Raw genomic sequence first — 25,560 nt, forward strand, 5'->3', positions numbered from 1 at the left:
CGGGCGGAGAGAGCAGGGAGACACGCTGCAGAGCCCCGCTGCCTCAGCCTGCACTTAGGCAGGAAAAGCCAACACTAGGATCAGATCTAAATCATGTTCATGGAGAGACCTTTGTCTGGTCAGCTAACATTACTGCCAAGCAGCTGAAATATAGAGTGGTATTGTGGTTTTAGCTGACGTGTGTCGCCTCACTGTTTTGAGTGATGCTCGTTCTGGTATATTTAGAGCGAGCAGGCGCGACCCCGACGCTGACTTTCGTTGATTTCACGGCCACAGGTGTCGCTGTTAAGAAGCATTTCTGAAAGTTACAAATAGTCCCTTTAATTTTATTTATTTATTTAATTTTTTCCTGCCAATCTACTGCTCCACACTCCAGTCCAGTATGTGGCGGTAATGCACCAAATCGTTGTTTGCCAACCGCCAATAAACTTTAAAGAAGAAGAAGAAGAAAAAGCAGAAGGCTGTTTTCGAAACCGCATACTGCATACTACTGAGGAGCGCAGTATGCAGTATGCAGTACATACTGCATACTGCGCATCCTCAGTAGTATGCAGTATGGAACGTAAATCGGTTTATTTTGTAGTACGCGAGGCCGAGTTTCGCGGGCTTCCGGTTTTGGAAAGCTTAAAAAAAACTTAAAAGTTACGGCTTTGCTATGGGTAAAGTTAACGTTAGTAGGACAGATTACGTTCGTTACAGATAGACAGTAGCACTTATGAATTGCTGTCCTTACATTAAATTAGAAAAATAATATGCTATTTTTACATTTATATTATATTAAAAATAATATGCTATTTTTACATTTATATTCCTCCCTGTCCACCGCTGTCACCGGGATGTTGACGTCCGTCATTTCCGCCATTACAAAAATTTCCAAAAAGTGACCGTCGCAGCGCATTGCATTGTGGGATACAGTAGGCGAGGTAGACTGGTCTGATGCATACTGGAGAATTTTTCCAAATCAGTACGTCATCCGGGTATTTTTGGCATACTGGAGATTTTGCTTTTGTTCGCATACTGCATACTACATACTACATTTTGGCCAAATCAGTACGTACTACTAGTATAGTATGCGGTTTCGAAAACAGCCGAAGACTCTTCAGTATCTGCAGTGTGGAGTGAGCGCACGTTCACGTCTAGAAGAGGTGGAGCGAGTAAGAGAGAATGCACGCTGTCTGAGTGAAGGTAAGCAGGCAGCGGAGACGAGGCTCCGGCCACACGCGAGCGCGCATATGCGAACGCGCGTGTGTGGCGACCCGCTACATTTATACGCTTAAAAAGTTACAAACAGTCCCTTTAAATTTTATTTACTTATTAAATTTGTTCCTGCCAATCTACTGCTCCACACTCCAGTCCAGTATGTGGCGGTAATGCACCAAATCGTTGTTTGCCAACCGCCAATAAACTTTAAAGAAGAAGAAGAAGAAAAAGCAGAAGACTCTTCAGTATCTGCAGTGTGGAGTGAGCGCACGTTCACGTCTAGTAGAGGTGGAGCGAGTAAGAGAGAATGCACGCTGTCTGAGTGAAGGTAAGCAGGCAGCGGAGACGAGGCTCCGGCCACACTCGAGCGCGCATATGCGAACGCGCGTGTGTGGCGACCCGCTACATTTATACGCTTAAAAAAGTTACAAACAGTCCCTTTAAATTTTATTTACTTATTAAATTTGTTCCTGCAAATCTACTGCTCCACACTCCAGTCCAGTATGTGGCAGTAATGCACCAAATCGTTGTTTGCCAACCGCGAATAAACTTTAAAGAAGAAGAAGAAGACACTTTTAAGTCCCTCACTGGCTTCCGTCTCTTCTCAGGTTTGCCGCGCATGCGCAGAGAGACACCTCCACAACCACATTCCCCGCTTCTCCTCGCAGGCAGGCAGGCAGAGCATCCAGCAGCGAGCCACTTCATATTTAGACGTCCTCCATGATCGTCTGAACACAAATCCTCGCATTTTCTCCTTCGAAATCTTTACGAGGAGTACCAATCCCACCGTGAAGCTGCATCAAACCCACCGTGAGTGTCGTGTTTATGACTGATCCCCCTCATTGTGTGTGAATGGAGGAGGCCTCTCTCCGTGGCAAAGCTCAACCAAAATGTGTCAACAGCATCAGTGACGGCTACACGATCAGACTTAGCTCTCCTATTAAACCAGGGATGTTAAGATTGAGTTGTTATCTCTCTCTCTGTGTCGAGCTTTAAACCCTGAATGTGTAAATCAATACTGTACAGTTAACACAATACTAGCTAGCTACTGCTACTAAAAGGATTCCGTGTCGCTTCTTTGTTTCGTATTTACACATTTATTGCGTTTAAACACGAACTTTTATTGTAATTAGATACCAACTAGACAGTCTTATAGTCATATCTGAATATATAACATGTTTCTATTCGGTCATTTTTAACCCTAACAATGCTAGTTGACGTGAGCTAACTAACAGCTAGCAACGCTAAGCTAAAGTAGGAAAACAGCCACACGGTTCATGTGTTATTAAACAACTAAAGAGACACATGACTCATTTTACAGTAGATTTACTGAGAATTAGTGTCATTCCTCTTGGTTTGCTTAGCTATGAGTTGTCTGCTCTCTCTCTCTATATATATAGAAATAGCTGTCGTAGTTTACATGATTAGCATAAATGGCAGTTTCTCATCATCAGGTGTCATGAAGGACATTAAGAGTGATTTGTTATTGAACAATCTGATACTGCTGTAAGTTGTAGACATTTTTTGGGGGGGGAAATTAACGTTAATAAACATAATTTCTGTGAAATTATACAACATTTTTGAGTAAAAAAAGAAGAAATTATGAATTATTTTGACTATCAGATGAACATAATGTTGATGGATTATCACTGGCTGGTTTATGTCAAAGTTTAATTAGAACATTGTTTTGGAAACCATTTCAATTTTTTTTTAATGGCAGCAAATAATGACACCTGTCACAGGTGCTATAAATTTGAATAGAATACCCAAAAATCGTAGTGTAGTGGTCAATGTATTTTTTTTTGTTTTGTTTTGCAAAGACCATAGTAGGGAAACATCCATGTTATTTTGGGGCAATTAGATCAAAGAAATCCCAATTTATGATATAATGAAGTTTGAAAACGGGTCAAAATTGACCCGAGGACAACAGGAGGGTTAAGACTAATGAAAGGACAACATGCAAAGTGTCTCCTCCAGAGCTGCTTATGAAGAACTGATATATGATGATGATAGAGCTACTATGGAAGAGTGCAGTCTTATTATTTATTTATTTATTTATTTATTTATTTATTCATGCATTTCTTTTTTGTTTCTTGAATTATTTTCCACCCCCTCTTTTATTTTTGTTATTATGTTATTTTTTTTTAATAATTTAAGTTATCTTTCCTATCCATGTTAGAAGTATTGAGTTTAAATTACAATGCCTTAATGTTTGTAAATTAATTTTCTTCAATTAAAAAAAAAAAATTAAATCAGGTGTCACACCGAAATATGTCTGAAATCTGTTACCGCAGAGAACCAGCAACCCCTATTCCACCATTTTTTTGACGGCTGTTGTCAGGATGGTGAATATATCTTTAGATTAAAAATGTTTTTTTAATTATATTTGTGTTTTTTTTTTGTCAGTGGGGTCACATTTTCAGAAATGGTGACCTCATGTGTTGCTGGCTCTCAGATGGTCACAGATTTCGGTGGTGACAGATTTTGATGTAACACCGGCTTATATTGCACAGTGCAATTAAAACTAACTTGAATTAAATGATGTATGCAGTCATGGAAGAGATCAGTATGCACATAATAATGATGTTAACACATATTTTGTAATTAACATCATACACTAATGCATCATAATGAGTTGCTCATCGTAATAGCATATTAAGGCTGGCTAACACCATCGTCTCTGACCCCAACCATGTTTTTGAACAGTGAATATGAATTGTTACCATCAAATTGGAGAGATACAGGGTTCCACGATTTAATAAGGTTAGACTGAAGCACTTGTTGTACACCAGTCAATCCTAAAACTAAATATGGAGCCTAATCCTAGATCAAATGTACGTTGAAGGGCCCTGAATATCGTCTTCTGTTATTGTAATGTTTAAATGTACGTATCCTTGTTATTCTTGTCTTTGTCCTTTTTGTGATGTTGCAAATGGAGCTGCTGTGATGCAAAACAAATTTCAGACCTGTCTGACAATAAAGTATTATCGACGTATTATCGGTGTGTTGTGACATGTGGGGCAAAGCTGTCTCCTTATATTGCAGACCCTTTTAAACATCGTTAGGCTATTTCACATTTGAATAATGATCTCATAATAATCTTCAGACTATGCACAGTTGGTTATGCATTGTTTCACTTTGGTTGTCTGGCTCTTACTAACAATGTCTGCTTTCCTCTGTTTCAGGATTGTGCTCAATAGATGCTCATTTCCTCACCATGGCAACAGAAGATAAGAAACCAGAGACTGACACGAAACCTCCAGTTGTTCCATCGGCATCTGCCAGTCAAAGCAAGGTTTGAATTTCATTAAATATCTTACCTGCAGCTTCCCGTTCTATTGCAAACTGCAGCACTTATTGGTTTATTCATGGTCACTGTGGGCAGGGTGAGACAATTTGGGAATTCTTTGTCATTTTTGTGATAAATAAATGTTTTTTAAATGCCATGTTTTGTTTTCATTCACAGTCTGCACCCGCCAAGCCAAACTACAGCCTGAAATTCACACTAGCGGGTCACACTAAAGCCGTCTCCTCCGTCAAGTTCAGTCCGAGCGGAGAATGGCTCGCCAGCTCATGTGAGCAACCTTTTTTTTTTTTCCATTTTCAAAATCATCAAAATAGTTGCCAATTCTTTTCTATTGATTAATCAACTAATCATCGCAGCTCTACTGTAAAATTCCATTTGAAGAAGTATTTGTGAGCATAGATCAATGGAGACTCCGCAGCAACACTGAATGCATATTGATTTTTGTCTCCGCAGCTGCTGATAAACTCATCAAAATCTGGGGAGCGTACGACGGCAAGTTTGAGAAAACCATATCTGGACACAAACTTGTGAGTTAAACAGATTTATCATCTTCACCGCTGCAGTGTTTACGCTTTACTTTTCTTCCATCCTTGCCGTTCCAATCAGAGCCTCGAGTACTATGTTTCGTAATTCTCCCCCATGATTGACCCTGCAGGGTATATCTGACGTGGCCTGGTCTTCTGACTCCAACCTCCTGGTGTCTGCATCGGACGACAAAACCCTGAAGATCTGGGACGTGAGCTCGGTGAGAGAGCAAGACCGACTGTCTTAACTTAAATGATAGGAGTTATTGTATCACCAAGCAGTGCAATCTGATCATGCTATCTCCCAGCGGGCTTCATAATATCGCTGAACTAAACATGCACTACTATAAATAAATGGGAGAAAACCTCTCCCTGTCTACACAAAGGACTGCAGCAGTAGTGTCTCACACAGCGTCTTGTAGCATTATACATTCATGAAGTTTTAAAATGAAATCCACGCACTCTCTTAGGATCTGTGGTTTTCTGTTAAAGTTAAAGTTTTATCACCATAAGAGCTGCAGATACTCCCAGCGTTAACTATCTAATACCGGCTGTGCTTTGAGTGTCATTTCTTTTTTGTTACCAGCGAGACATTTCTACTCATTTTTCTTTCCATCTTAGGGGAAATGCTTAAAAACTCTAAAAGGTCACAGCAACTACGTCTTCTGCTGCAACTTCAACCCGCAGTCCAATCTCATCGTGTCAGGATCGGTGAGTACAGCACGGAGCTTCTGGCATAAAACAAGAATCAGCAAATGGAAAGCAGATGTTAGATTTATTATGCTAAAGAGTTCGGTTTGAGCATTTTTGTAAGAATGTCTAAGTAACACGTGATTTAATGTTGTTGCTTCTAGTTTGACGAGAGCGTAAGGATATGGGACGTGAAGACCGGGAAGTGTTTGAAAACATTGCCGGCGCATTCTGACCCTGTCTCGGCTGTAAGTGTTTTTTTTTTTAAATTCTAAACATTAGAGGAATCCTCTAGATTGTAGATTAACTGACGTGTCTCGGCTCGCAGGTTCATTTCAACAGAGACGGCTCGCTGATCGTGTCCAGTAGCTACGACGGCCTTTGGTGAGAACAAACTCGTCTACATAGATCACTGATCATTAATCACGTCGCATCTTTAGCCCTCACTAATAGCACATTTTTAAAAAACAAAAAGTGACAGCGGGAAATGTCAAGCTGTGGTCCTCATTAGCACATTACGTGCTCAGTCAGTTTAAGACCTAATGGATCTTATTTGTCACAGTTTTGCAAGTATGCGCCATTAGCTTTCAAAAGTCAACAGCTTTATTTAATGAAGACCATTATTTGAGGTCTCATAGCTTAATAGAAAATTACCTACACGAGTGTGAACGTATTAGACAAATAGTAACACACTAAACCCTGCAAGATGAAGAGAGATTTTTCTAGCAGATGTCATTTATATTTGTAATTTAATGTTATATTTATAGGCAGAAATGCTCATCAGCATTGTTAACAGTATTCTAAAATGACAATGCTATGCTTTTTGTTTATTAATTGTGTTACCTAACAATGAAATGTCTTAATAACCCTTAATTAAATCACTTTTTTTTTTTTTACATTCCCAGCCGAATCTGGGACACAGCATCAGGGCAGTGTTTAAAGACACTCATAGGTAAGATCACCCAGTATGCGCACTTCTCTCAGGCCTCGTTGACGTTGTTATAATGTGTGCAGATTTCCCCCTCCTCCTCATTTAGTTTATTACAGAAAGAAAAGTTTTAAAATTAAGGATGCACAAATACCGATATCGGGCCGATACTGACTCAAATAGCTGGATTGTAATTGTTTATTTTGTGTTGATTAGTGACAGAAAATTCCGTCTGAATCGAGGCATCATAAAATGGGACCTCACCTGTATTAGGTATTTAGATACTATTCTGTGCTGACGCCGCTCCTGTTGTTGTGTTTTTTATTTTAGATGACGACAACCCTCCCGTGTCATTTGTGAAGTTTTCCCCCAACGGGAAATACATCCTGGCTGCTACACTGGACAAGTGAGTAGTGTGAAGTCGATGCTCCGCTCTAGTTTAGAAGGTGGTCATTAATGTTTTTAAAATGTAGGACTTTCACCAGCAGAGGGCGGTATAACGCTACAATCAGCTCTCCTCAGCTGCAGTTCTACATCAACAGAATGTACACAAAGTAAAATCTGATTAAAAGACTGTTGGTTTTTACGTTGTTGTTTAACGGATGTGTTTGTGTTAATTTTTCAGCACGCTGAAGCTGTGGGACTACAGCAAAGGAAAGGTAAGCAACTGGTCATTCAGTTTGAATTATAACGTTCTCTCATATATCGTTCATATCTCATATTCTACATGTAGTTAAATATATTAAGACGCAACCTCACTGGCATCTTATTCCTGAGTCAAGTCGCATTATGTGATAACAAAATGTATTTTTCTTCATATTTGTTTACTGGTAAATACTTTTAACATAGTGCTAATGGTTATAGTTTTGATCGTGTGATTAGAGATAATTAACTTTTCATAACTCCTCCAACATTTCAGTGCTTGAAAACGTACACCGGCCACAAAAACGAGAAGTACTGCATATTTGCAAATTTCTCCGTCACCGGTGGAAAGGTAAGTTATCTCTTGAGCGCACTTCAAGATTCTTTGATTTCAATGCTCTTTTTATTCCTTCATTGTTTCAATAAACCCTTCCTGGTATTTAATGCCTCACCCGCACAGTTTATATATTTATATTTTACGCTTTTTGAAATGATTGGACGCATGCAGCTAAATGTAACCGAGTGAAGCTAAGCGTCCGCTCTCTCTTGCAGTGGATCGTGTCCGGCTCCGAGGACAACATGGTTTACATCTGGAACCTGCAGACGAAGGAGATCGTGCAGAAACTCCAGGGCCACACAGGTACAGGAGACGCGCCGTATCTTACTTTGTTGTTTTTGAGAGCACAGATCTGAAGTCTTAATAGGTTTAAAACCTTTACACTTTGTCCTAATGCAGTCAGCAAACTCATATTTTGAAGACGGATATTTGCAGCCGGGTGTAATATGTCAATTTTTCCTTCTCGTCTTCTACTTTTCAGACGTCGTCATCTCGACCGCCTGCCACCCGACAGAGAACATCATCGCATCCGCGGCTTTAGAAAACGACAAAACCATCAAGTTATGGAGAAGCGACTGCTAAGCCCCCTTTTGGATCTTTTTGGGCCATTCATATTTCTTTTCTTTTTTTTTTTTTCTATTATTTTGTTGTAAGAAAAGAGGACTTTTTTTCTAACAGAGAGCTCTTGCGGGATGCAGAGGGCTTTCGGGTAATGAAATTCAGCGAGGAGAACCAAAATGAGACAACCACGTACAGTATCAGCCGGAGTCGGTCGTGCAGCGGACGCGAATCACCCACCACCCCCACCCACCCCTCGTCACATCTGAGATATATTCCACGTGTCTGTTAACGTGTGCCAGATTTTGTCGTCTCCACGGGGAAAGTTTTGTTATACTTTACAACAATGTTGCTGTTCTGGTGCTTCAGTATTTTTTTTTTGACACTGCATTAACCCTGATGTCACGGCGTCATATAACTGAGCATTTCTGGTCTTGTACAATAAATGTAACGCTTATTTGGCCTTTCTATGATTTCTTTTGCCTTTTTAATTTGTCTGTGAATTTGTGTAGTGTCGTCTTCAGACTTCAAGGTGGAGAGGCGATTTTGACATCAAGCTCTAGGTATAAAAAAAAAAAGAAGACATCTTACGGATGTTATTTATTCAAGTGGCACTGCTATTAGTGTTCTTAATATCCAATGCCAGATCTCACTGTGTGCCAAAGCAAGATATTTTCAGAGTCCTTTTAGGGCAACAAACCAGGATTTGAAGTTGAGAAGTACGTGAGAAGTAAAGTTAAAAATGCCTGAAGAAAATGTGATGTATGATGTCACAGACGCCCCCAAATGCTATGAATCTTTTACAGTCCTGTTGGAGAATTAAGTCCTCCCTCCTATGTCTAATTTTAACAGTTTACGACGGTGACCAAATGCAGTTATTTTGTGTTCTAGGATTTGTACATATTGAACTGACGTATTGTGATTTATTTTAGCTGTCTTTGTTTTTTAAGGCCTCCTCTGCTTCGATTAGCTCCTACTGTAGTTCTGCAACACAAAGCTCTGTTCTCCGTAGTTAGCCTGGATTCTTTTTTTTTTCCGTGGAATACATGTTTGCATTTGACGGCTATAACCTGCGACTAAATAATAAACCAGTTTTTGTATGTTTCATGATGTTTTACTTGAACGTTGAACACAGACTCAGTCGAGCTCACTTTGAGTTTTTTTTAATAACCTTTTTTTCTGTCCATGAAAAGATAGAACATCAGAGAACAACCCACAAAGAACAGATGACAAAAAAAATCCATCTCCTTTTTTAAAAAAAAAAAAATCGACAAAAATATAATGAAAGAAGACATTCCCCGTCTTGCAGCGACAGGTTGAAAATGGCAAAGTAAAGGCGACACAGTTACCGAGGTGCCAAAGCCAACAAAATTCCTCGCACCTTAAAAATTTTCAATCTGAAAATTGCCTCGTTGAATAAGCTTTTCCACAACGTATACGACAGCCCGCAGAAGAAAAAAGGGGAAAGGACAGAGTACACAAGCAAGGGATAAAATTACCTTTGTACAAAAATAAATCTTTTTCCAAGTATTTTTTTTTTTTTTTTTTCCATTTTACCGTCTATGCAACAAAGAAAGCAGTGATTGTGTCACAAAGCTCAGCTTTTTCCTGATTACACTTTTTGAACATACAATTGCCAAGCAACACATACATTTTGGAGGGTTTTTAAAGTCTTGTATTTTTTTCTCTTTCATGGTTTTTTGAGGTCCCATAAACTGCTGAGAAGCTGGTTGGTTCTTTAGAGCTGCTGCGATTCTGCTGGTTAATCAGGATTGATTTTTAAGAAAGTCACGTTTGAAGAAAAACCCTCAGATATTTGTGAAAACAAAAAACAAAAATTCTGAGTTTTGTGGAACAGTTTGGTCTGAAAGACTTGTCTCCCTCTTTTCAATGTTGGAAATACTCAAGGAACAGATCTGTCGATATATATTTATAAATATATACACATATACATATTAACAAAATAGAGCTTTATGTTATAAAGCATTCGTGTGGGTTGATCGGTTCTTGATCGAGTCAAGAAGATCCTCGTCTGTTGAGCTCGCACATCATCCACTTTATGGCTTTAAGAGACCCGCGGTCGCCAATCACAGTAAACTAAAGAGGGGGACACGTCAGACTTTAAGGGAGCAGGAGGATATTCATTTTAAAGTTGGGTCACAAACGTTTAATATCTGCTTTGTTTGATTTAAAATCTGCAACGTTTCTCTAAAAAAAAAGAGAAGAAAATCAGCAAATCTAGCCCAGTCTTACAAAAAAGAGTTAAGTTTCTCTTTGCCATACATTGTTTTAACAGACAAACAAGTAGAATTGTTCCAGAATATAAATAGTGTAAACTGAGCTCAGACTGGCAGTCAATACTGTCACCTGGATAGTTCCATAGTTGAGTAATAATAAAACCCAAAAGCCAATAGGTCATACTGAAGTTATTGCTTCTTCTTTTTTCAGTTTTAACAAGCACAGACACTGAGGTTTTGTCTGATCAAAAATGAACACTGATGATAATAATAACACAGCGAGAAAAAGTGCCATCTTTTTTGTCTGATTAAATACTTGTAGAAAAATTCAAGTAGTGTTGCAGCGCTGCTTCTCTTCCACTAGAGGGAGCTCACATTCCTCATCACTCTTCTCATATCCAAACTGCTCTCTGACTGAATGGAAATGTTGTCGTCCTGCTTGCAGCTATATAGTGTACACATACAGTATGTGACTTTTCAGATCTGGCATCTGAAACAACTTTGTTTTTGCTTTTTCTTCATGAAGAAAGAGATCAGTTTCATAGAGGTGGATTAACATCTGCAACGTCAACCCCCCATACTAGAGGACCTTCTGTGAAACTGGACCCAAAACATTATGAGAAGTTAGCACATGGTCATTGTATCATTGGTGTCTTGGTTGGAGTCAACACGTTTATGGAGTCCTGATGGTGCCACCAGAATAATTAAAAAAGTTTTTCAGACTTGAAGGTGCTAAATTCGAAATTCAATTTATATTTAGAATATTTTATTGTTCAACACAGGCCATTTCGGTAGAATATGCCGATAGAATAGAAATAATTTTGTTTTACTTTTGTACGGCACTTTTTAGGCGGACGTTTTACTGCCGTCCGGTAGTCGTTTTCAGTCCAAAGTGACGGAAGCGTAGCTTTTCTGGTGGGCGCTGATGTTGCAATGGAACAAACAATTGACATTCATCTCTCGGCAATATATGTTCTTTGTCATGACTCTCAGCATGGCGACGGCTGAGTCAGCGGCTCGCAGCTAACGGTGCTAACAGCGCTAACACGGCAAACAACGGCAACAGTGCTGACAGACGGCGTTATCTGCTGTAACCGTCGTATGAGAGCAGTGCAGAGCGGCGGCCGTGAGCTAGCCAGTGGGGCACGCTCACATGCACTAAAAGGCATGCGAGGCCGGCCCGGCTATGTCAACAAAGCACGGAAAAGCTTGAATTACAACACACAAGGAGAACGACTTCATTCTCTGCTCAGGTAGACATTACTCCTCTATATCTTTCCATCGCAAATAGTTGTTTGAGGCTATAACATTTAATCATTGTCAATTAATTCGTTGACAAATAATAATAAAAAAGCAAAGATAAAAGGAGCCGTGGGGGCGGATCAGATGCCAATAGCTGGCCAATAAAAGCTCCTGTTTCTGCTCTGTGGGTTGGACTTCATTTCATATTTTAAGTGACGCTTTAAATGAAAGCAATCACAAAGTGGTAACTGGAAATGTTACAGCAGGAAACAAATTCATTGTGATATATAAGTTGTTAGGAAAATGGTTTACAAAAAAATGAAAAGTCTTAAAATCAGTATTATGACAATAATAATCAATAATTTAAACTGAATAAGCCAATATATTATATTTACTTTTTTGATGCACATTTGAAATGCAAATCTAATTCATATTCTCTTAAACTTATTAAAATTATGAGTTGATTATAAATAAACACTGGAAAAAAAAATTATTCAAGTGGCACACTCAGGACTCCATACACCTCAGACCATTATCCATTTCAGTTAAAAACACAGTGCTCAGGTTTTGTTTTTCAGGTCCAGATAGTGTCAAGGTGCTTATGAAAGAGTGGTGAATAAGCAGATATCGGAAAAAAAATCCTTGGTTTAACTAAAAGGATCTTTTGTTCCTTTTCTTATATCATACTCGTCCTTAAACTCTGCTACGCTCCACTGTTTCATAAAACACTTTAAAAACGAGTTGCTTATTTTCTGTCAATGGTCAATAAAGCCAGTACAGAATGACTATCAAATGTCTAAATAGTGGGTGAAATAACCTAAATAAGATATTAACTCCGGTCCAGGAAAATATTACAGCGGACGCACACCTCACAAACACTTTGAGCCATACTAACATGTACCCGCTCTGTGGACAATCTTTGGAAATGCACTTAATGCATAGTTTTGCAGCAGCTGCAGCATTTAGAGAAAAGGAGAGGAGGAGGGGAAAAAAGCAGAATATGGGCATAAAGCATATTTATACATAACATGGAGATATCTAACATTTCAGTTCGACTTGAATGACACTTGGTTGTCCAGAGAAGTGCAGAGAGAGCAAGTGTGTGGGTCCCCTCTGAGGAGGAAAAAACAATCGGGGACGTCCCTGACCGGGGCCAAATTCCACCTCAGAGGTCGATTACATCAACATCAGCTCTCCGTTTGGGAACCCGACTCCGCTGTCATGAGGTTAAGTGCCAAGTAACAAACAAATAAACAAATAATGGCTCTGCTGCAACGACAAGCACTTCTCCCGCATACTGTAAAATGGTTCGATGAGTGTCGAGAGCTGACGGAGGGATGGAAACAGAGGTAATTGTGCATTGCTGTTGTTAAAATCAAAAACTGAAAAATAACGTCAATACTGTATACGGTTGTAACTTTCTGTACAGGTAGATATGAGGTGTTTCAAAACACACCGCTGCGTGAAGGCAGAGGGATTTCTGAGTGTGGAGGTGTAGAATTGTGTGAAAGTCACACAAAATGAGAAGTGGAGAGGCTGGAGAAAGGGACGGAAAAAAGGAGCTCGGAGGCCGGCGAAGCGACGATATTTCCCCACAGATTTTGACTGTGCGCTCACTTCCAAAGCCATCCGAGTTTGCTGGGCTCACCTGTAAGGTTGCAGCAAATGCTGTGAAAAAGGATGACAAATCCTGCACCTGCTGGTAGCCTTTCAGAGCGTCATGTGGCATAAAGCTAATGTGTGGCTAATTTACAACAGCCTGCATCTTCCCGTATGCAGATGACTGTCTACAGATTGTACGTAACAAGCTCCCCAAATTCTCGTTCGATCAATTAACTGAAGGGCTGATCAGTGAACTAATAATGTCGTCCTCCCCCGGTGTCGCACAGTGCTAATAGAGTAAGACATGGTTGTATTTGTTGGAATTGGGCAGACCTGAGTTTTTTTTTGAGCACTTGCAGTCTTGTTAACCCACTTCTACTCCAGAAAAAGCTCACACTTCAAAAACAGCTAGTGCAAGACCTGACGTGTTCAGTCGAGTCAGGCAGGAACCGACGAGTTCCTTTGAGCAGACGTTGTCGCCCCCCCCCCCCCCCCCCCCCCACACCACCAACACCGTCCCTCCCCGAAGTCCTGAAAGAGAGAAAAAGAGGGCTCAGGTCCAAGTCTAGACAGCCTGAGGCTCTCCCAGCAGTCCACGATTGTCCCGGTCACAACGCTGAGCATCCAAATATGACATCAACGCCGATTATTTTTGTTTTTCAAAATACCTGCAAGCAACTGTGGGTGTTAAAAACCTGATCATCTCTGCTTTTTCTTGTCATGGTGTAGGAAAAGCGAGGATGAAAACGATGGCTCAATAACGTTCGTCTTCTGTCCGACCTTATTTTTAAGTCCTCTGTTTGTCACTCGTGTTGCCGTGTGATTTTCATATATATATATATTTTTCTTATTTATATATTTTTACAAGGTATAAAACAGACCCATTGACATGATGAATTCATTGTTTTGAAACGCATCAAAAGGGGAAGAGGGGGAGGGAGGAATGGGAGGAAGGGAGAGGTTTCTCCATCCAAAGTCGTCACATGATCTGTCCATTGCTGGAGACGGGATTTTTAAAAAAGGAACCCTGCTCCCGATCCAGGGCTGGTGGGAGATGTAGAGGTGGCGGGGGGAGAGAGAGAGAGGGAGAGGGTGAAGAGGGCTCAACCCTCTCTGCTATTATGTCATTTGATGCGGGGCTTCTAGCATCTCCATGAGGAACGTGTCGATGGGCGTATCGCCAATGAGCTTGAAGAAGAACAAGTGCTCCAGACACTTGAGGCCGATGGAACGCAGCGCTGGTAACCGCAGCAACAGTTTGGCAAACCTGTCACAACACAAGACCAGAATTAGAAACAAGATCATTATGCATCTGACAAGAGGACGAGATGGATGACAAACTACACCACTGATGATGCACATGCGTACAGTGCCTTCAACATAATGTGCAGCAGCCACACATTGGGCCTCGTGCAAGAGCTGCTTGTATGAAAGTGGCACAGACACATTTCCTCTTAGCTAAGTTTGTGCAGTTAGGAGTAGGGATGCCATGATACCAGAATTTTTTGTAGTCGTTACCAATACCAGTGAAATTCCACGATTCTCCATACCAATTCAATACCACGGTAAAAACCCAGAGTAAAACAATAAATCCCATGTACTTCAACACACACTCCTTTAGTAACGTCACTCTATTATTTATTTTATATCACTGTGAAAACATCTCCTTCATACAACTGTTTATTCAAATTTCTCGCCAAAAACTACATTTTACAAGATTGGAACACATCATGATAACGTTAGAGTTAACCTTTACCCAATACTCATTTTTACTGAATAGAGCCTGCATGCATCATGATGTAAATCAAAAGCACCTCCCGTGTTGAAATCGGCAGGACGAGAGCTGGTAAACGTTAGCTGTTTGCAGCCGGTAAGCAGCACAGTCCTGCACGGAGCTAACAGCAAATGTTAACTAGCTCTTAGGATAAGAATACCAAAAATGTTCTTGCATGAGGCCCTCTTTTAAACCCTCAAAACTTTTTCTGGCATCCAAACAGCTAATTGGCAGGAGAGCAACATGTAATAAACAGATGGAAAATGAATGAAAATATATTGAAAACATTTTTTTATGTGCAATTTATTAAACCTAAACGAAGAGAGAGCAAATGAGGACAAGTGTGGGTATGTGCACACACACACAGTCATTGCTGTGTTTGTATTCATACCTGCCAGGCTGGTCGGGATACTTCTGTTTGCAGTAGGCCTCTAAAGACGCATACACTTTCTCTCTCAGAGCTTCTACTTCACCTGGATTGGACAGACCTTTAGAGTCTGTGGAGACAACGACAGCAATTTAGACAATTAGAAAGGAACAGTGTTTCATGAGCAAACATATGATATCTTACCTAATTTTTCGTACCTTCCTGCATGTAATATGCAAGCATACATCTTTTCAAAATAAACTTCCATCTTCACAGGAACTTGAAACAACAATACTACTTTGTTAGGTTTATGAAAAGATTGTAGTCCGGGTTAAAATAACTACGGAATTGGCATAACTTAAGTATGGAAGTTATGTGACATATAAGTCAACGTTTGGGTTAAAATAACTATGGAAATGGCGTGAGAACAGCCTGCAGGAGCATGTATACACCGCTTTCTTACATTCTCCTTCACATTCTTACAATTCTTTGCCAAATGCTGTTTCTTTTGGCTAGTGAAAACTTGAGCAAATGCCTTGCTCAAAGGCGCCGTGCAGTAGTTTTATGATGGAGAACAGAGCCTTCCTAACTTACAAGTTGAGCTTTAACCCTGCAGGCTCATTGTGGACGTGTGTCGCCACATTCTGGGTTAGTCCAATTAGGACTGCGCTAATTTAAGCCTCACTGGAGGATCCAACACAAACACGTCATTGATTAACATTTCTGATGAACAAAGCGTTGCACAATTGATCAACAATGAATGAACATTTGTTGTTAATGACTGGACTCGATCACACAGTGTGGGAAAGAAACGACTGAGGGCCTTTTTAGCCTCGCCGTCCCCTCCTACACCCCCCCTACCCCACCCTTTGCTTTCTCCGTCAGACCAGTCTTGTGAACCCCTAATTAACAAGGAATCAGGCCGAGACGTGAACCGGGGCCAGTGGGCCTGGATGCGGCCCGAACAAAACGCCGAACACAGAGGATCAGTGTGTCTGGGGTGAGCGGCTCCACAGTGGCCTCAGAGGGACGGAGGGAGGCTCCCGCACTGAGTCATTAAAAACCTGGGTCACATTCATGGGTTGGTTTAGTTTACTTTGGTGCCATGTGGATGAGGTTTAAATACAGAACAGCACACACAGATAGCAGGCGTGACACATGCCTTGGCAACACATGGGCCTCAATTAAAGAAAACACGCTGCCATAAGCTTTTTTTGGCCAGGAAAATGCCATAAAAAAAAATCACAGTAGGATGTCGTATTATTAAATAAAGAATCCATTGGTTTACCATCAGCACATGCACATCAATAGAATATGCACTGTATCAGCTTTTCTTATGCAGAGGTGGAAGCACATCAGTTTTACAAGTCTCAATTTCACAAGAGAAGTCCAAAGTCAAGTTCAAAGAAAACATGAGCAAGTCAAAAGCCAGTTCCCAATCCTCAAGTTACATTAATGAGGTCAAGCTGAGTCACAAGTCCAAAACTTAAAGTGATACTCCACCCAAAATTGAACAGTATCAAAACTCTTTGGATTGAAAGGTCGACATAAAACGTAGTTTCCTCACTCCAAAAGAGGACCAGCCCTACAAACGCAAAATCTGTCACTGAGCGATGAAGTTACACGATTGGTCAGCCGAGTGTTGGAGTTTCCTCATTGGCCGTTGCTCTTTGAAAATGAAAAAGTCAGCGGTTCCACTCACCACGCAAGTGATCGCCTCGCTTCCCAGCATTGAATGCTTGATGGGCTGCCACTAGACGGAGGCACTAGGCACCTGATTGGACGAACGCTTTCCCTCGTGGCAAAGAGTATTAATTTATGTTCTTTGCTCGTGGGCTGCTGCTCCCAGCTTTCAAACCGCAACCAACATGGCGGCTCGTTTGGAAAATTTCCTCTCTTATATCACAAAAATAGTTCACCAAAATGACCGACAACGGTTAATTTAAAAGTTTCTTAAGAAAGAAAAAATGCTTGAATGGATGAATAGAATCAGAGTACCGATGGGGCAGTGGAGAGAGTGGATTATGCTGCAAGGGGCGGTTCAAGAAGCTTCTCTGGATGTTTTCATATTTTTCTTCCCACTGTGAAAAGTTGTTGCCGTTGGAATCGATTGTAACCGAATTCCAGCTGCGTCAGTAAAGAAACTATTTAAAGCCATCTGTCAAGCATACTGGAGGAGCGAGTTTGATACTCAAATATAGATTTTAGGTGGAGTGTCAATAAGCGTGTAGTCCTTAATGAGTCATATTCTATTTTAGCAATTATAATAATGGCTGAATCTTTTTTTTTCTCTTGGTTATAGTTAGAAACAGTAGCAGCCCTACAGCACATACAGATGTTTGTGTCTAAGTGACACTTTATGAAACTGTTCCAGTATTGAGGGAGAACGCTGTAAACGAGTTCCAGGGGCAAGTGAGCAGCGTCAATGTAGCCTTACGTTCACTAAGGGTGCTTTCACGAACCATAGTCCGTTTTGCTAGTCCGAATCAGAGTTAAATTGATCTGATCTGATTGGTCTGTTTGTTATAGTGTCCAAGTCCTGCTCAATGAGAAGTCTCGTTGTGAAATCTGAATATCCGTTTAGTCTGGCTCAAATAAATAGGGGTGGCTATACTGACTTTGTCCTCCGGCAACATCACCTCGCCAGATTTCAGATCGGAACTTCTCCTTGAGCGAGACTCTTTCCATAATGTCAGACACTTATAATAACAATCAGAGCATCTCATGGCAAAAACAAGCACTTTTAGTGGACGTAACTGACGGTGCCAGCTTGCCCCAATAGGATCACATTGCAGCCCGCGAGCGGTTGCAATGAAATATTTGTCCCTATTAGTCACTTAGACACAAAAACATGGGCAAATAGGGTCCAGGTTGAAAAATAGCGAAGCTACCCTTTAAAATGTAGCTCGGTAACCCTTTAAGTTGTTATTTTAAACTCAGATCACACAGCTTCCAGACATTTACCTACTGTGTTCTCATTGATTTGGTTCAAAGTGAAATTGAAACTAGCATTAAAAAGACAGTGTTCAACAGTACATGTTCTTTTAAAAACCACGCATCTTTGAAACTCCCAATTTACAGCTCCTTTCACCTGCCACAGCAAATGCAAGCTTCCATGTAGTGATAGTTACCTGGGTTGAAAAGGACTATAGCTCGAAGGCACCCCAGTTCTGTCTTATCCATCTGCATGTCCCTCATCTTTGACACCAGTTCTGTGAGCACTCTGCACAAAGGAGACAAAAAAAAGTCAGAGATTAGGGTCATTCAAAATCCAAAAGTATTTTTGTGTTATATCAGACAACCGAATGCCAGAAATGTTTAGATCACATCTAATTGGAACATTTTTGTAAACGAAAAACCACTGTGAATTATCCAGATCCAGACATTAAAAATTGATTTTAATGACTATCCAGCTCAGTTCTATTTAAAAACAAATACACACAGGCACACATACGCTCAGCCCACGTAGGCACAGTTAGATCAGTGGAAAAGTTTACAACCCAGCAAAGTAATTATATTTAGTACTTGGTTTTCATAAAAGGAAAGCCACAGAGTAAACACAAGCTGTAATCTAACACCAGCGCTCCCACTGTCTGTGTGTGACATCACTGGTGGGAGTGTCGGGTGCGTGGAGTCGCTCGAACTCCTCACCCCTCTTTGACTCGGTCACACCCTCTCCTCGGCGCTCTTTATTTTCCCTCTCGCTCCGTCTCTCTCTCTCTCTCTCTCTCAGATTGTAAAGTCAATTGTGGCTCATTCTAATTCAATTTGTTCTGAGGAGGAACAACAGGGTAAGAGAAAAAAAAAGAAAAGAAAAATAAAAGACTGAAGTGTTTAAGTTAATCAGTGTCTTCATTTGTATGGTGAAGAGAGAGAGGAGTAGATAAAGAAACATTATCAGTTCTCTGCATCTTAATGCTTGCCACAGTTAATGCCAGAGATGGGATATGTCCCGGGGCTGTGAACGCCGATGACTGAGCACAGAGGCTCGTGATGGGTGACGGTGAGGGGCAGCGACACTGAGAAGAAGAGACGTATATTCAAAAGATAGACAGCTGCTAATGTGGGTTTGATGACAGCACCTGTAACTGACAGCTCTGTTTGATCTCGGATTCTTCAGGAGCATGTACTGTACACTACAACTGCAATTTTCATTTTCTAAATAAATCATCTAAGCAATTAATTGATGAACAGAATAAAATACTTAATATGTATATATTTTGCTTGTATCTTAAAGGGCCAAAATGATAATCACGATTATTTTGATCAATATTGAGATTGTGATTATTTATCACAATTATTCATAGATTTTAGGGAAAAAATATTTGTATTGCAATTTTACATATAAATAGACAGAGCGCTGCTTTCACTTCCATGTTGCGTCAACTAAATGTTATCCTTTCACTTTGTTATTGTCATCTACAAAAAACAACAAAATTCAATTGATTAGGAAATACATAATTGTATTTTTTATTTAAATATTTGCCATTAATAGTTCTAATTATATATTATAATCTGCTTAGAACTAGTGTTAGGAAGTTAATCAGGTCATAATTCCCTCTCTAATATCTATTTTATATTGCTGTGAAAACATCTCCCTCGAACAACTGGATTTATTCAAGTTTCTCGCCAAAAACTTCATTTTACAAGATTATATTTGAACTCATCATGATAGCTTTATAATTAACTGTCGACAAATACTCATTTTTACTGAGTAGAGTTTGAATGTACCATAATGGAACTGAATGGAACCTCCGTTAACGTTAGCTGATTAGCTCCGTGTTGTCGGCAGACGAGTCGGTCACTGTGATTAAGCAGCATCATGGGAATGAATGACAGTATAATAAGAGTCTGATTAAGTTAGTTATTTGAAATGCTTTTAGGTTATTTCCCCATGGCTTACGTGGGACTTACAGTTGTGACAAATTGCAGCTTTATGTCCTCTTCACTCACGCTGAAGAACCTCCACTCCGTGTGACGTTACTGACTGTGCCGCTGTGTGCCGATGAAATTGATTTATGCAGAGTTTTCTGAGCGGAGCATTTTAAACATTAATATCGCAGTCAATCATGTTCATTTAATTGTGGGAAGCCAAAATCGTAATGGCGATTAATATTCGATTAATTGTACAGCCCTAGCATCTTTCTATGACTTTCCAAAATTGTGTATCTGTGTTCAGCTCCAGGTGTGATGCTGCTGAACAGACACGGCAGACTCCTGTGAGGTTTCAATCTGTCAGACAGCTGGGATGTCAATAACCGTCACCAGCGTGGTTCTCGACCATGCCTGACTTCACTGTGAGTGATTTGTGCATGGATTTTTTGGGGGTTTTGACATTTTCTGAGCAGTTCAGCGTTTCGGTGAGGCCCCCCTGATGCGTACAGGTGTACATATTTAATATAGTGGAGTCAATCGATAGTCTCCTGTGCTGCTTTGCCTTTCATGACTTCCAGTCTATGTGTATTATTTCAGTGGAGGAAAACAAAATGTCATATGCTGTAAAACACTTTCTAATAAAACATACTTATTAAACGGTGTTAGAAGTTGTATCTAAAGCTTTATTAGTAGTTAATAGATTATTTATTAAGGCTTTATACAAACAATGGTCAAAATATTTTTTCAAAACCTTGCAAAAGCCATTATTAATGGCTTATAACTGACCTTTAAAACATTTGTTAATTGTTAACTAACCACTAATAAAGCCATTAGTTACAATTCATAAACTACTTGTGAAAAATCTTATTAAAAGTGGTAGCGGAAGGTTGCACTTAGCATTAGTTTAAAGAAAGAAAATTAAGTAATATGGTAATAATGACCTGTCAAAGATGGCTCCCACTCCAGCACTATGGGCGCTGTTGCGGTGGACGTGCAGCCCCGTCGCCAACAGGATCCCATCTTTAATCGCTATCGAACGGTGCGAAAATGATGCAATGAGGAGTTCATTCCAACCTGCGGCAGAGATTTGGGAAAGAGATCGAGGGAAAGTATGAGGGGAAAAAAAAGGCAAATCCCGGTACAAAAGTTCACACAGCATTCAGCTAAAATGAAACTGACAACAAAGGGGAAATTCCAATGAATCAATTAAGCTGCGCGGTAAAAGCGTGCAGCTTTCTCAAGCGCAGGCATCAGGTTATTACGAAGACGTTTGAATCATGCTTTCTGAGGAGACAAGCGTGTAAAAGGGATGAACTGCGCCTGCCATCACAATAAAGACAACAGGCTTGATGTGCCAAAGCAGGGGCTTGACACGGGGAGCGCCGAAGACACAAGACGCTGCCTTTTGAGTGACAGGGCTCCTTTAACTGTTCTGCCTGGCAACACTCGCCTCTTCTCCCCAGAGTTGAGTCGGGTATGAGAGGAGCCGGGATGCTTTTATCTGTGATACAGCAGAACTAAAGCGGTTATTTATAGAAAACCTGAGAGCCAAGAAGAGACGAGCTCTCCAGAATAATGTCTCTCTCTGCTTTGCTGAAGTCTCTCCATCATTGGATGTGCTCAGGATAAGGAATTATGGGAGGATTTTTTTTTCCTTTCAGGGTATGGGATGGGTGTGTAATAGCATTTTTTTTCCCCCTCAAGGTGGATTTAGAATAGAATGGTGTAATTTGGTGCGACAAGCAGGCAACAAGGGCAATGTGTTGAAAGAACCCAAAAGACCTCCGTGCATGTGATGTTAGTGAATGTAAGAGAAGTGACAGATGATTCACTCTGTGTTTTACGTGGCTGCTTCTGTGATCCTGAGCGGCTAGCTTGCTTTTCTGCATACAGCAGATACACACAATGAGCTGACCTTGGTGGGTCTGAGTCACGTGGCTAAGACAGTTATTCATAGTTATGGTCCGATTAGTCTATTCAAGTTTTGTTTTGCTTAGATTGTCCTACCTAGATACAGATCAACAGCTAGCACTAGTATCTGTGTTTTCCCATAGATGGTTTCTGGATTTTTCTGTCTATATTCTAACATCAGTGGGTATATCTACTCTTATTTAGGATCATAAAAATTAAACACCTCGTCATTTTTAACAAGATAAAACAGCAACATATTCTATGGTTCTGGTTAACAGGTTGTCAAAGTGTCATGGAAGCTGTAGCTTTTGAATGTAGGGGTGTATAGGCTTTTACACACCGGAGGCGTAATGAATAAACAACACGAAAATGTGAAATACTCATCTGCAAATAAACTGGGAAAAAAAAGTTTGGAAACTTGTGTTTGGTGGATTATTTCTCTGTTGTGACAATGCTAATTGGCATTGTATTTTACGTCGTTGGAAAGCCTGTTTAGTTACCTTCACAATAATGTCCAACTTGTAGGGATCATGCATTTGTGGGATGAGCAGCACAGCTGATTATGTGGGTAGCACCCAAGAAAAATTTGCCAAAATGCTCTGCCAATGGTAAACAGTGTATTCTCATAAGTCTACCAGGAAGCCTGCAACCTAGTCATGGAGCATTTGCCAGAGTTTTCACATGTAACTGGAGAGGTCATTATGGAACAAAATCATCATCGTCAGTCATTGTCATTGTTTGTTGGCTCTTTTACGACCCGGTTTAAGCCCTTTTCTTGACAGACCTGCTCGTAGAAGGATGACCTGGTCGTCCAGTGGCAGCTCAGAGAAGTGGGGGATCCTCTTGGCCCACTCCACCAGGGTAAAGAGCTGTTTGTCGGCCGCCTGACAGATATTTGTCACCGGGTCGTTGGGCTGCAGGGAAACACACAAACACACATAAATCCTCGAAGTAAGTATGAAATGAAAAGGTGTCATATTTTTTGTTTTAGTCTAGGTGTCTCTTCTTGGCTGAGAGCCTGGTGTCAGGTTGAACCACCTGTCAACACACACATATCACGCTTACATGAGTACTATGCTATGAATAATATCCTCTAAAGAGGAGCAAGTAGGAAGACAAAACAAACAGTGATTCTGTCCCAGCTTGTGAAGGAAATACCTGCAGAGAGCTGGCGGTGAAAGAAAAAAAAAAATGACTTTCACCAAGCAGGCTCTTTCTTTGGGGACCGTTTAGCCGACACACAAATCAGCCTTTCAGAGAGCTAGTGGAGCTCAAGAGGCCCCTCCTGACACTCCACTGACACTTCACAACATAACAAGCTCTAAGGAGCTTCAACGGGACTTTATTATCAGGCTGCGCAGGCCTATAGAAAACTCTGCAAATGATTGTGTATAATGATTATTCATATTTACTCACAGTAAAATGTATAATGATGGCTGACTGACTATTCTCCAGGGCACATGCCTGAAACAAATGTCCACTATCATTATCTATCAAATGCTAATATGAATTCATTACCGGGTATCTATTTTTATATTTCCAAGTTTTTAATACATTTTCCGAAAGATTAATTGTCGTTATTCAAGGTCAACATTTCTGAGATTTTGATAAATGATAAAAACAAGCAGTTCTTGGTAGTGGACTGGGCTGGCTAATGGACGCCACTGTGCATTGTCCATTTAGTGCCGGAAATAGGAACACTGACTAGTTCCTCTGTGAAATAAAAGGTGAACCAAGGAGAAAGCTTCAATCCTTCATTGATTTCGCTACATTAGATCTATTAGGGCTCGAGGAGAGGTGAGCATAAAAGCTGTAAGAAAGGCCAACGAAGGATCTTACATGGACATATCTATTATTTTAATGTATCTTATGTAAGGCATGATGCATATGCTTTTAAAAAGCCTCTCTTCGCTTTGGCTACTAAATAGCGTTAAGTGTAATCTCAGCGGTGAATCTAGAACATTTACAGTTAGTGTCAAAGAAAGCAAGCTCCATTAAATGTAAAAATATCTTCAATTGCAGAACAATTTATCTTTTTACACAAACGTTTGCATTTGATTACAAGAATTTCAGCTCCCCTGGAATCAAGTAAACTCACATTTACCATTGAACAAGGCTGCAGACAGGATTTTTGAACATACATTGCATCTACTAGAACATGTTTACATGCTTTAATGTTCAAGAAACGTTTTAAGCTTGTTTGTTTTAAGCTTTAGCTTTGTTTGACGGCTTGCCAAACTAACCGCTTGGCAGGTATTATGCAAATGTGTTACTTGGTGACATCACCACGTTACAGAAGAAAAGGCAGGACCTCAAGCACGGCGTTTCAGACAGTTCAGGAGCAGTGTTTCTGTGGGGGAGAGTAACTCCCTTTGGCAATGTAACTTTGCAGACCTTTCACAAAAAACTATAAAACACACTAAAGAAAAGGGAAAAAAGCACCAAAGCATAATAGGTCCTCTTTAAGATGATCATTTGTGTGCAATTGAAGCACCAGTCCAGAGACAAGGACTGCTTGTCCTTAACTGTCTCGATTCATCAGATTGGGAGACATTATTCTTTGACCAACAGGGAGTTTATGAGCAGTGGTGGAATACTGATGCAACACACATACAGTATGACTAACTCACTAAAATGTAAATCCATCTGGGTAGGGAAAAAACAAAAAAAACAGAACAATACTGTCAATCTCTGACGAGTAATTTGCCATCATCCCAAGAGCACATACCCTTGATATGCATGTGTGCAAACAAAGACTTTGTGCACACGCTTTTGTGCATCATTTTAAATCAAGTAAACATCCTTAAATTCTAAGCATCCCTGTGTGAACTCGCACTCTGACAAAAACAGTCAGCAACTTCTCCCCAACTTCCTTCTGCCAAATCCCACCGATCGATGCTCAAAGCTCGGAGGATCCCCACATCAACTGCGGCTCTCAAGAGAAGATTAGTTCGAGATGAAGGAGAAAACATCCCTCCGCTCACACTCTCCTTTTATAATACGCGGGCCAAAGACTATCTCTTCCTCTCCTCCACGTTCCCTCCCTACGGTGTGAAACTCACACTGACTGCAGAGTATCACAGATATGAAAAACTTAAACCAGACACAAAGCCTACACTGTTTTTTGAAAACGGAAAGTCGTCTCTTTTTTCCTTCTTCAGGGGGAGAAAGAAAACAGGCATCTTATGAATATTTCAACATCTGATCTCCGTGGGAGACGTGGACGCCGCAGCTCGGTGCGACAGTTTTTCGTGAGCTGCGTTTCCCCCCTCAAAAACACATAAACAGATTTGGCTAATTCATTCCAAAGAGCGGCCCCGGCCAAACAAAGAAAAGCGAAAAAAAAAAGGGGGCTTCGGTGTGCGT

General features: G+C 40.5%; 2 protein-coding genes across 8 annotated transcripts in view; one reads left to right on the forward strand and one right to left on the reverse strand.

Annotated features, from left to right (window-relative positions):
- The first annotated feature begins 1,791 nt into the window (after window positions 1-1,791).
- On the forward strand, window positions 1,792-9,291 carry wdr5 (WD repeat domain 5). The gene is made up of 14 exons (XM_037753144.1): window positions 1,792-2,010; window positions 4,386-4,495; window positions 4,667-4,775; window positions 4,961-5,034; window positions 5,163-5,252; window positions 5,653-5,742; window positions 5,886-5,969; window positions 6,050-6,105; window positions 6,627-6,673; window positions 6,980-7,055; window positions 7,275-7,308; window positions 7,569-7,643; window positions 7,844-7,931; window positions 8,110-9,291. The coding sequence occupies exons 2-14, from the start codon at window positions 4,418-4,420 to the stop codon at window positions 8,208-8,210; spliced, it is 1,002 nt and encodes a 333-aa protein (XP_037609072.1). The 5' UTR covers window positions 1,792-2,010; window positions 4,386-4,417; the 3' UTR covers window positions 8,211-9,291.
- Window positions 9,292-13,605: 4,314 nt separating this feature from the next.
- Window positions 13,606-25,560, reverse strand: part of rxraa (retinoid X receptor, alpha a) — a 168,585-nt gene continuing 156,630 nt past the window's right edge. For all 7 annotated transcript variants that reach the window (XM_037752976.1, XM_037752975.1, XM_037752974.1 and 4 more), the window contains 5 exons: window positions 22,979-23,108; window positions 21,225-21,357; window positions 18,540-18,631; window positions 15,433-15,538; window positions 13,606-14,534 (listed from right to left, as the gene is read on the reverse strand). In XM_037752976.1, coding sequence (XP_037608904.1) covers window positions 14,387-14,534; window positions 15,433-15,538; window positions 18,540-18,631; window positions 21,225-21,357; window positions 22,979-23,108 — 609 coding nt within the window. In that variant the 3' untranslated portion in view covers window positions 13,606-14,386. The remainder of the gene's footprint in view (window positions 14,535-15,432; window positions 15,539-18,539; window positions 18,632-21,224; window positions 21,358-22,978; window positions 23,109-25,560) is intronic.

Source organism: Sebastes umbrosus, chromosome 19 (assembly GCF_015220745.1).
Source record: "Sebastes umbrosus isolate fSebUmb1 chromosome 19, fSebUmb1.pri, whole genome shotgun sequence".
NCBI lineage: Eukaryota > Metazoa > Chordata > Actinopteri > Perciformes > Sebastidae > Sebastes > Sebastes umbrosus.

Coding starts and splice junctions, on each gene's coding strand:
- wdr5 (XM_037753144.1), top strand. CDS start 4,418: ATGGCAACAGAAGATAAGAAACCAGAGACTGACACGAAACCTCCAGTT. Junction 4,776..4,960: donor AGAATGGCTCGCCAGCTCAT/GTGAGCAACCTT, acceptor TTGTCTCCGCAG/CTGCTGATAAACTCATCAAA. Junction 7,644..7,843: donor TCTCCGTCACCGGTGGAAAG/GTAAGTTATCTC, acceptor TCTCTCTTGCAG/TGGATCGTGTCCGGCTCCGA.